The sequence below is a fragment of the Austrofundulus limnaeus genome, unplaced genomic scaffold (assembly GCF_001266775.1).
Source record: "Austrofundulus limnaeus strain Quisiro unplaced genomic scaffold, Austrofundulus_limnaeus-1.0 Scaffold98, whole genome shotgun sequence".
In the NCBI taxonomy this organism is placed as follows: Eukaryota; Metazoa; Chordata; class Actinopteri; order Cyprinodontiformes; family Rivulidae; genus Austrofundulus; species Austrofundulus limnaeus.
In genome coordinates, this window is record NW_013952500.1 from 1,429,335 (window position 1) to 1,439,529 (window position 10,195).

General features: G+C 39.8%; 3 protein-coding genes across 6 annotated transcripts in view; 2 read left to right on the forward strand and 1 right to left on the reverse strand.

Moving 5' to 3' along the window:
• The first annotated feature begins 83 nt into the window (after positions 1-83).
• lrrc71 (leucine rich repeat containing 71) lies at positions 84-5,835 on the forward strand. Of its 3 annotated transcripts, none has more exons than XM_014013158.1 (16): positions 84-231; positions 589-627; positions 706-837; positions 1,090-1,197; positions 2,506-2,581; positions 2,690-2,764; positions 2,927-2,995; positions 3,096-3,255; positions 3,344-3,427; positions 3,547-3,621; positions 3,705-3,809; positions 4,600-4,687; positions 4,774-4,844; positions 4,922-5,114; positions 5,387-5,481; positions 5,683-5,835. In XM_014013158.1, exons 1-16 carry the CDS (start codon positions 168-170, stop codon positions 5,782-5,784), a joined length of 1,536 nt encoding a protein of 511 aa, XP_013868612.1. In that variant the 5' UTR covers positions 84-167; the 3' UTR covers positions 5,785-5,835. The 3 variants fall into 3 exon arrangements, with proteins under 3 accessions (XP_013868612.1, XP_013868613.1, XP_013868614.1); XM_014013159.1 differs by having other exon boundaries at positions 4,624-4,687; XM_014013160.1 differs by lacking the exons at positions 4,600-4,687; positions 4,774-4,844 and having other exon boundaries at positions 5,006-5,114.
• A 761-nt stretch (positions 5,836-6,596) lies between these two features.
• rps27.1 (ribosomal protein S27, isoform 1) lies at positions 6,597-8,558 on the forward strand. Of its 2 annotated transcripts, XM_014013162.1 has the most exons (4): positions 6,597-6,665; positions 7,233-7,341; positions 7,429-7,539; positions 8,304-8,558. In XM_014013162.1, the coding sequence occupies exons 1-4, from the start codon at positions 6,660-6,662 to the stop codon at positions 8,330-8,332; spliced, it is 255 nt and encodes an 84-aa protein (XP_013868616.1). In that variant the 5' UTR covers positions 6,597-6,659; the 3' UTR covers positions 8,333-8,558. The 2 variants fall into 2 exon arrangements, with proteins under 2 accessions (XP_013868616.1, XP_013868617.1); XM_014013163.1 differs by lacking the exon at positions 6,597-6,665 and having other exon boundaries at positions 7,227-7,341.
• Positions 8,559-8,892: 334 nt separating this feature from the next.
• LOC106520875 (small conductance calcium-activated potassium channel protein 1-like) overlaps positions 8,893-10,195 on the reverse strand; it is a gene marked incomplete in the record, with an annotated part of 13,075 nt that continues 11,772 nt past the window's right edge. Inside the window, 2 exon segments of the mRNA XM_014013161.1 lie at positions 8,893-9,219; positions 9,295-9,364. Coding sequence (XP_013868615.1) covers positions 8,989-9,219; positions 9,295-9,364 — 301 coding nt within the window.

Sequence of the window (10,195 nt, forward strand, 5' to 3'; positions counted from 1 at the left end):
TTTGATGTATAAACTCGAAGAACTGCGAAGTTTGCAAAATATCGCGATAAAATCCTAAACGAGATTCAGTGTTACCATGGAAACAGACGCCGGATGTAGCGATTTGGCTAACTTCTGTGCTCTGATAGTTTAGCGAATGGATTTAGATTGAATGTAAAGACACGACAATGATTAAAAAGAAACAAACTAAAGAGAAGACAAAGCAAGAAGATCAACCTTCGAAAATTCTTGGTTAGATGATTACTCATTAGTTGTGAGTAAAAGTTGCGAATAACTAGCGGGGTTGCTAACTTCCTGTTAGCTGTCAAAATAAAATAGAAAGAAAGAAAGAAATTTCTATCTTTATTCCAGCACTAGTGCAAATTACAAGATCAGGAAGTGTAAATAACAATAATTTCCATTTAACTAAAGATATAAATGTTAAAACTATGATTTAACATACAACAAAAAAAGTTGATTTCTGTTACTAAAGGTGTAGACATTATTAAAGTGCAAACGAGTAAGGTTAATTTAAAACTGTAGATTTTAGCTAATATACTGAAGTTATTAACTCTTGATTTATTTTGCAACTCTTTTGTTGTTCCGCAGGGCTGACAACAAATGAAGCAATCCCTGCACAGACTTTTGGTAAATGTCCTCAAATTGTTCATATGTGGTGTCATTTGTGGTTTGTTTGGTCGGAGCCTCATCCACTTCATTCTACAGATGAATATCAGTGCACGGGAAATGTGAAGGTCGACTTCCCTGTGCTTGGCGCCCTTCTGAACATAAAGAATATCCCATTAATCTGCAGCAAACAGCCAGATGTTTGCACTACTGCAACTGAAGAGGACCCAGGTAAGCAGGAGCTAGTCCTGTCCTAGACAGAGAAGTGTGTGTCAGTCAATATCTGCTGCACATTTTTTAAAGTAACCCGTACATAAAAATTTAAATTTGGCCACATTGACTTATTTAGCAATTACGTTCAAATATATTTTAAGTTTTGAAAATTTAAAATCTCAAGGCCTTAGAGAAACTTGCTGTGACCTAATTTTCCCTTTCAATATCTTACCTCCTGTTTAGTCCTAATTAGTATCATTTTATCTGCAGGCAACAACAAGTCACAGATAAATGCTTCACCTCACTGGTCCACGCCGTGCATAAATGTTGAGCTGGAAAACGAAGACCCACTCAGTACCAAAAAGATGACGATTTCTGGTAAGGTCAAAACACTGTGATTATTATTAAAGTTATTGAAGATTATTATAATTATAATTTATACTTTTATACTTGCTGCCTTTCATTTAATTTTATCTTTATTATTATTTTTTTTTTTATTGTGCATAGAATTTTAAAAAAGAAAAAAATTGTGTAGGTCTTCTGGACGGGTTCTTCTCTAATGAAACGTTTCGTCTCTCCTCCAAGAGACTTCTTCAGTCTGAGAGTTTCAGGCAAAATTCAGGCTTTTAAGCACTGCCTCCATGTGACTGATACCCACATCACATGGCTATCGTTGACACCTAATTAACACCTATTGTTAACAGGGGGTGGAGTGATACTGCCAATAGCCGCGCTGTAGGAGAGAGACAACTGAAAACGGAGGCCTCCACCTCTGTTTAATGATGGACGGTCTTTCTTCACAAAAATGGCTTATTTTACTCCTCTCTCAAACCAACGTTCCTCTCTATCAAGAATGAGAACATCCTCATCTCTGAAAGAGTGACCGCTGGCCTGTAAATGAGTGAAAACTGCAGAGTTCTGGCCATTAGATGTAGCTCGTCTGTGTTGGGACATTCTTTTGAACAGTGGCTGCTTTGTTTCCCCGATGTATAACTGGTCGCAGTCCTCCTGGCACTTAACAGCATATACAACATTGCTCTGTTTGTGCCGGGGCACCGGATCTTTGGGGTGAACCAGCCTTTGCCGTAATGTGTTTTGGGGTTTGAAAGCCACTGGGACATCATGTTTAGAAAACTAACATCTCAGTTTCTCCGAAACACCCGCAACATACGGAATAACCACTGGTTTGGGTCTGGGTTTGGGGTCTTCATTTTCACCTGAAGGTTGCATGGAATCCTGTCTGTGTTTCCTGTCTGCTTTCAGGAAAGCCCAGTCAGGATAACCACACTGCTCCAGGGCCTGTCGTGTGTGTYATTTCTCTTTCTVCCTGYCTCCTGGGTTTGTAGGGACACTGTCTGCTCTGTGGTACAGAGTCCAGATCACTCCTAACTTGTGTTCCAGRGGGTGGTGGGAGTCAAAACGCATAGAATTTTGTTTTTTATGGAATAAATAAAGTTTGAAATCAAAGTGTATACTACCCGCTGTCTCCAATCATTTTACATTGATTTATACTGTAGTTCTTTTTATCAAACGTTGTTCATGTTATGGCGATCTCATGTAATATTGTGTGATCTTACGAGATGCGTATTCCTTTTTTTTTTTCATAATATTTTATTGACATAAACATGCCGCTCTTTGTAATCTCGTGACTTTGAAACACTAATGAATCCTGTCGTGGATTTACAGGATGGAAGGTGAACGAGCAGATTTTCAGAGCCATACAGAAGATGCTTCCCTCCATGGGCCAGCTGCTGAGCCTTCAGTAAGTAATGAGCAGGTGGAGATGGCTGCACTCTTGTTACAGCAAACCAGGTTACAGGCTGCAGTTTGGTTCTTGTTTGCTGGTGTAATCCTGTCCACTGCGTGGCAGGTTTTGGCAGGCGGGACTGACGGATCAGATGCTAATCTCCCTCACAAACACAGCCTCTCTGTGCTCCGGCCTCAGGTGAGTCGATTCGGTGTCGCTCAAACTCAGAGTCGTTCTGCATCAAGTTTAGCCTGACGCACGTGGTTTGGAGAGCGAGGAGCAAAATCTGAGTTCAAGCAAGACATATTTGCAGAATTGCGGGAAAAAATTCTTCTAAAATACAAATTATTAATCCACTAGATCTGTGACGCTGGAGGGGAACGCTCTTCCAGAGCAGAGCTTCCACCTGCTTCTCTCTGAAGGCAGCGTGTGAGTCACGCATTCACATCATGCATTAATAAACACTTTTCTTTGCATACTGGGGGCGCAGACATGCCCAATTCATGTCATGTTCTTTTTTTTGTCCTAGTCTCACCCACCTATCCCTGCGAAACAATCGTATCGGAGTCGAAGGTGCTCGTTTGATTGGTTCGGCTCTCTCCACCTCCACAACAGCTAACAAGAACCTCTTGTCACTCAACCTGGCGTTCAACTCCATCGGTGATGCGGGCGCTGCGCATATTGCCCGGGTAAAACCAGGAGCTAATTATTTATTCTGCCTGCGTTTTCCCCGTCGCACCTGCTGAGGTGTTGTCCTCCTGCTGCTTGACTTGTCAGGGCCTGCGGCTGAATCGAACTCTGCTGTTTCTCTCCCTGGCCAACAATCAGATTGGAGACTCGGGAGCTGCTCCTCTGGCCGAGGTATCTGTTCACATCGAAGACTTGAACTGAAAAAATACGGTTCAGAATGCTCTAAATTCTGCTCTGCTTTTTACGGTTTACACATTCCAAGATTCACCGGTCACTGTTTCCACTTTCAGATACTTGGCAAGTTTCCTTTAACTCATGAGGAAGTTGTGGAAAGAAGGAAGCTGCTCCTGCAAAGAATAAGTGTTGTAAGTAAAGTGCCACCGTGTTAGCTTTTATGCAACATGTTCAGAGGTAATTTGGGTCTGTTTTTTTTTTTTTTTTTTTGCAGTCTTCTTTTAGGGCTGATTTAGAGCAGTTATCAACTAGCCAGTTTGGCTCCACACACAGCATGTCTGTGAGCAAAGGAGACAACAAAGGCACATCCAAAAAAAAGGTAAACATTGTAAGACGGATGAAATGAAGCTAAAATAATTTATTCATATGCTCCACGAGAGCCTCAAAGGGATCGTTCAGATCTTTTGAAGTTGGGTTCTGTGGAGATTTTATGAATAAATAATATCATACATGTTGTAGATAGCTCTCCGAATGTCATCATTTTGGACAAAATTGCGCTGAAACGCTTTCAGTCTCAAAAAACGTCTCAACAGTTCACGCCAATACTAAACATTCCAGCAAGAATATCGAAACATTTCTGCAAGAAAATGTCAGAGTGGACATTAAATTACCCCTTAAAAAGAAATAAACCAGACACAAACGTAAGCATTCAGTTTTCAAACAGTTTTCTCTTTGCAAAGAGTGAGAAGTTTCTGAGGACGCTTAAAGACGGGTGTCAGCAGAAAGTTCTGACCTCCGCTGGGAAAAACTGTACAATTTATTACAAGCAGAGCACAGAGAGAAACATCTTGACCAATCACAGGGTTGCTTCTTATCAGTCATTGCAAGCTGCAGAGATGAAAATTATGGCAGCAAGAAAGACATTTAATACAGTTGATTAATGCAATAGGATCAAATATAAAAAATGATAAAGTTTAAAAATATCTATCAGAAAAACCGTTTAATGCAAAACTAAAGTTTGTGGCAGCGATCCGCTTTTGTCTTTTCTCTGCTCAGACACGCTTTTAGCTCATCAATCTGGTCGATAAACTGAGGTTGTTCAGAAAGCTATTTACAACAGATAAGATGTTATTTGTTTTCAATCTTACCACAAAATCTGTCTTTTTAAGGGGAGTTTTGTTGCATCTGTGAAGTTGCAGGAAGCTTCCGGAAAAGATGTAAAAACACCAGAAATGAAAGAAAAAATCCACAAGAAAGGTCGTTTTTAGCTATATTTTCTATATATTGTACTCTTGTGTGTTTTTTGTTTTTATCATCGCCGTCTTTTTTTTCTGCTCTACCAGCCCATGATGTAAAACCAGCTCAAAAAGGTGGAAAATTAGGGGGTAAAGATCATCAATCAGTTACACAAGAGGTACTTGAAGCGCTCGTCAAGCCTCTGAATCAGCCGTGCAGCAAATAGTTCAGTTTTTCATTATTTTTGTTTTGCAGGACAAATCAAGTAGTTCCCTGAGATGCAACATTGTAAGGAGTGACAGCATTAATGATGGATGTGGTCTCGTTCTGAACATGCAGTCAGAGTCAGTGGAGGCAGGAAACCCCCTGCTGGACCAGTCGGTGCATCACAAGAATGGGCAGCTGTTTCTGCCTGGAAACACAACGCTGGCCTCCCTGAACCTAGCAGGTCAGCAGCTGTCCTGATTCAAAAGCCTTTACAGTATTTGACTACAGAAATGAAATGTGCCCTTTAATTATCTGAAAATTATTCTGTGACAAGAATATTTCCTTTTAGTATTTATTCTACTTAAAATTTGACTTTGTGTGACTTTTTACTTTTCTTTTATACTGATTTAAATGTAGAAAATGGCATTAGTTTAAAATCTGGGGTGTATTTTTTGGGTTTTGAGTAAAAAAACTTAAGCTTTGACAGCATTAAAGTTGTGTTTGTCTGTCCAGGAAACAGAATCACAGAGAAGTCACTTCCTCTGTTTCTGGCTGCTTTGGAGACGCAGGAGGCGGAGGAACGGCGTTTACTTCGTCTCTGCCTGCAGGTGACTTTCTAATCAGTGAAGGGGCTGGCATTGTGTTTGAATAAAAGAACAACAAAAACAGGAATAACATTCAGAAATGCTCAGTAACTTTATTCAGAATACAGCCTTTCACCAAACAATCTGTGTGGTATTACCACGTCTATATGCATGTTTTACATTTCTGATATATTTTTAAATTATTATTTTTATTTATTTTAACAGAGAAACCTCTTCCCAGCAGAGTGTGAAGATTACATGAAGATAAAGGACATAATGTCTCTCACAAACGCTCTCTTCAAAACTGGCTCGGACGTGATGGAATAGGAGAAACCGAGGGCGTGATGCTGAACAAATAAACTACTTCCTCTTGTTTAATTATAGTTTTGTTTGTTTTATGAAACAGGAAATCAAGAAGTTTGAAAGCTATTAGTTTCAGCCCTGATGTGCACAGGTTTTGTGTCAGTTACGCTTGTCAGGACTTCAGCTCAGCTTTACAGAACACTGCAGAGAAATAAGAAAAGGTGAAGCATTTAAAGAAGACAGTATTCATTTATTTGCCTGCAACAACACACTTTTGAAATTTTATTTTGTTTTACGGCAATGACCCGTAATAAGCATGGGTTTAATTAACAGAAGCATTCCAGCTTTTAGTACATGTAGATAGAAACATTTTGTTTATGTTTTTTTTAATGATTCTGCAACAGTGAGTGCTGTTTTTTGTTTCTAATTTTACTGTATGACTGTGAATATAGTTATAACATATTTGATTACATTAATTGCACAAGTAAACAAATATTAATCATAGCAAATATAGAAAATGTCCAAAAGAAATAAAAAAAACATCCTCAATAGTCAAATTTGGGTTGTAAGTTTATTATAAAATAGATTAGATGCAACAACTAATAAGTATAAAAGAGAAAACATGAATAAAATATGTAAAAAAGTAATTAGTTATTTTTAACTTTATGTATTTGTGATGTAAACAATAAATCCAAAGTCTTTTTTTCCTAATATACATAAATGACCCATAAAGACTATATTTAACCCCACATAAACCGACTGGAGTTTGTACCTCACCAATATGGCTGCGATGTTGTGKGCGTGTCGTCACGTCCGGTTTATGCTCCGACCCACCACCAATATGAAGCCTCCGCTTCCGGTGATGCCTCCTTTTCGGCAGCGGCTATTTCCTCGCCAACATGCCAGTGAGTCTCCACATGCGACAAAAGCACATTTTAACAATTTCACCGAGCGTTGGGGCGTTCGTAATGGGTTCGGTTTTTTCAGGAGAAATGATAGAATCGAGTGGTGGGACTTTTACACGGTTTCGTTGAATTTAAAACGCGTTTTTAATCATTCTTTAGGCGCAACCTGGAGCGCGTTGTGACACAAGATGGCCGCGCGCACACCGCAAATATGAAGCTAGTTTAGCAGAGGAGCTAAAAACTAAGAAAACCGAGCTTTAATCATCACAAGATGTCTACGACGAGGATTATTAAGTCCACGCACTTATAAACGTTAATATTATTTTACAGAAGAGTGACTAAATGCGCGGTGTGAGTTATCAGARATAATAAATGTAGGCCGAGCTGAGCGGGCCATCGCAGCAATCCTGAAGAATTAAGTGCGCATTTTTATATCGCATTTAAACTTTATGACGACTTAACACCACTGCTAAAGAATGCTTAGTTTTTAATTTAACGCCAGTGTTAGGTTTTATTTTGCTCTGATCACGTCCGCTTACAATAATTTCTTAATTTTTCCCAATGCAGCTCGCAAAAGACTTGTTGCACCCATCCCCTGAGGAGGAGAAGAGGAGGCATAAGAAGAAGCGTCTCGTTCAGAGCCCCAACTCTTACTTTATGGATGTAAAATGTCCAGGTTTGTAGAGAAACCCATCTGCTGTTGTTATGCTTAAGTCTTTGATTGTTGTAAAAATATTTAACCAGTTTTATTCCCCCGCTGCAGGATGCTACAAGATCACAACTGTGTTCAGCCACGCTCAGACGGTCGTGCTGTGTGTCGGCTGTTCAACAGTCCTGTGTCAGCCCACTGGAGGCAAAGCACGTCTCACGGAGGGTCAGTATCTGTTGGAACACAACTCTCAGCTCCATCCGTGCAACTTAAAATCCACTCGTGCGAACAATCTCGGGTTGTGTCAGCTCGACAGATTAGTGGTTAGCACTMGTGCCTCGAAGCAAAAAGGTCCTGGGTTTGATCCCTATTTGGGACCAAGGGATGTTCTGTATGGACTTGGCATGTTTTTGTCTGGGTTTTCTCTGGGAAAAGCCACAATGATGCTGATATTATCAGCAATCGTTTTAGTTTTTGTTGGATTATAATTCTAACTAAAACATAACCCTGACTTGACCATGTTCTAAACATCAGTTATAACTAAATGATATAAAATTCATCTATTTAGGTGTTTCATAACATTTTGTTTGTAGCTAAAATGTAACGTTGGGGGGTGGTTGCTGCTGAAGCAGATTCTTTTTGCTTCATGATTATTTGATGAAGCTGGACGCACTGCTAAGTGACTGGATTTCCTCTGCCGTGGTCTTCCATTCTCATTCCAGTGCCAGATRAACCCTCAGTTAGCAGAAGAGTTGAGCTAGACCAGTGGCTCACCTCTTTCGAAAGCTGAGAACAAACACCCAATTATTATTAGTCTTCAGCGGAGATTTTATGCTGCTCATTCGTCGTAGACTAGTCAAACCGTTTCAGAGTCTATGTAAAGAAACGTGGAGGTGAAAGCAGTCGCCGCTGTGGTTTCAGCTCTGCTTGCTCTGCAGGGTTTTCTGTATCGTCAGCATCAGACTGACGCTCATTGTTTTCTCTGGCAGGGTGCTCATTCAGGAGGAAGCAGCACTAGTTGTTGTCCTTGGAACTGAACGGGAGAGGAGGGGATGGACCGGTTGATATCAGCTTCTAAAGCCTCCGAGACGGCGGCAGAGCCTGCGGTCGGATTTGAAACGACGACCTGAAGACGTGACGGGACAGCAGATGAATTTTTACTGATCGTGTTGACAGTTGGATCGTTGCTGTAATTCCACCCTCCAACCCTGTCTCTCTAAATAAAACATTTTGGTTAAACAGACTGTTTCCTGTTGGATTCGAATTGGTTTTATTAAAGCATCTTACCAACACATACCAAGTACCAAAGTCAAATTTTACAGCTGACAAACTTGAAATTCATGCAACTTTTATTAGACAATCAGAAAAAGTATGTTTACTTCTCACAAGCAAAAACATTTAAAAATAAATATTAAAGCTTAAGGTTTCAACCTTTCAATTTTTAAATTAGGATCAAACTAATATTTAATCCTATGAATAATACTGTAATCACAATTTGTTCTGTTCCCTGCTGGAGAAGGCTTCAGAAGAAGTGGAGCTAATTTCTACAGTTTCATTAATGCTACAGAAAACAGGTTTACATCAATAAAACGTTCATGTTCTGCTCAGATCTGCCCCCGTCAGGAGAACACTTCCTGAGCTCCTCAAGAAGCTTCAGCTCATCTCCCAGATGCTCTACATGTCTGCTCCGCTCACACTCGCCCCCTCRGTCTTCACCTCCCTCTCCCTGAGGAGGTGTCGGATGGAGGAGTTCTGCGTGGACAGGGTGCTGGAGAGGAGRGGCATCAGGCTCCTGAAGCCCTCCCTTAGCTCCTCCACGTGCTTCTCCAGGCTGTGGATGTGCGAGTCCAGCTCCCCCCTGCAGCCCTGCACCTCCGCCAGTATGTCGTACATCAGGCTCTGCATCTGGGTGGGGAACGATGAGTTTTATTTTTTTATTCTTTTTAAGACATGCGAGATGATGCCTTCACTTGTCCTCACCTTGCAGAGGTCTACAAGTGTGTTGCCCTGATCCGCAAGTATTCTCTTCTCCATCTTCACTCGCCGCAGTCTGAAGACAGAAAACATGTCGGCAAATATAGAAACTTCATTAGAGCACAGCTGTGAGAAACGCTGAACCAAAGAAGTACAAATTTAGCTCAAAAGTAAGGAAATTTGTGTTTGGTAGATAACATTTTTGTTGTAACAATGCTTTTTGTTTTGGCAAAAAAAAAAACAAAAAAAACAACTGGTACTTGGGGCTACCAGAAGCTCAAAACAAGGGACAATAGCAACAACAGATGGCAGAGATAAATTTTTTCATTTACGCAACCCACATACTCAATTCTACTGCTCATCCCACAAATGCATGTTCCTTACAAATGTGGCACCATTTAAAAGAGAAAATTAACAGACATTCCGATGGGTAAGATTTATTTCCAGGAAGCAGAATAATCTAGCAAACACTAATTTTCTTAATTTTTGTGCTAAGTGTGCTAAGTATGCTAGGTATGGCATTTGTTAGGTTATTATTATTATCATTATTATAGGGGGTACTGTAGCACTCTTAGTACCCCCAGTTCCCACTGCTTTAGTAGAAAGTAATTCTGTGATGTTTAAAAAAACAAAAAAACTTCATGTACTTCCATTAAGACACTTTAAAAAATGTAATGTTTTGGAAGCACATGTAAAAAAGAAACATATTTAAAAAAAAATCTAATCTAATTTGAACCCTCTTAACTCAGATTAATACTTTTTTTGCTTGCTGTAAAATTTCACTTTACAGAGGCAGATTTTGTATGCTTATATTTGATAATTTATCTCACTTCCAACAAAAACAACAACAACAAAAACAACAACAAAAATCTATTTCCTGCACTAATAAAAATTGTTTCACTAATTC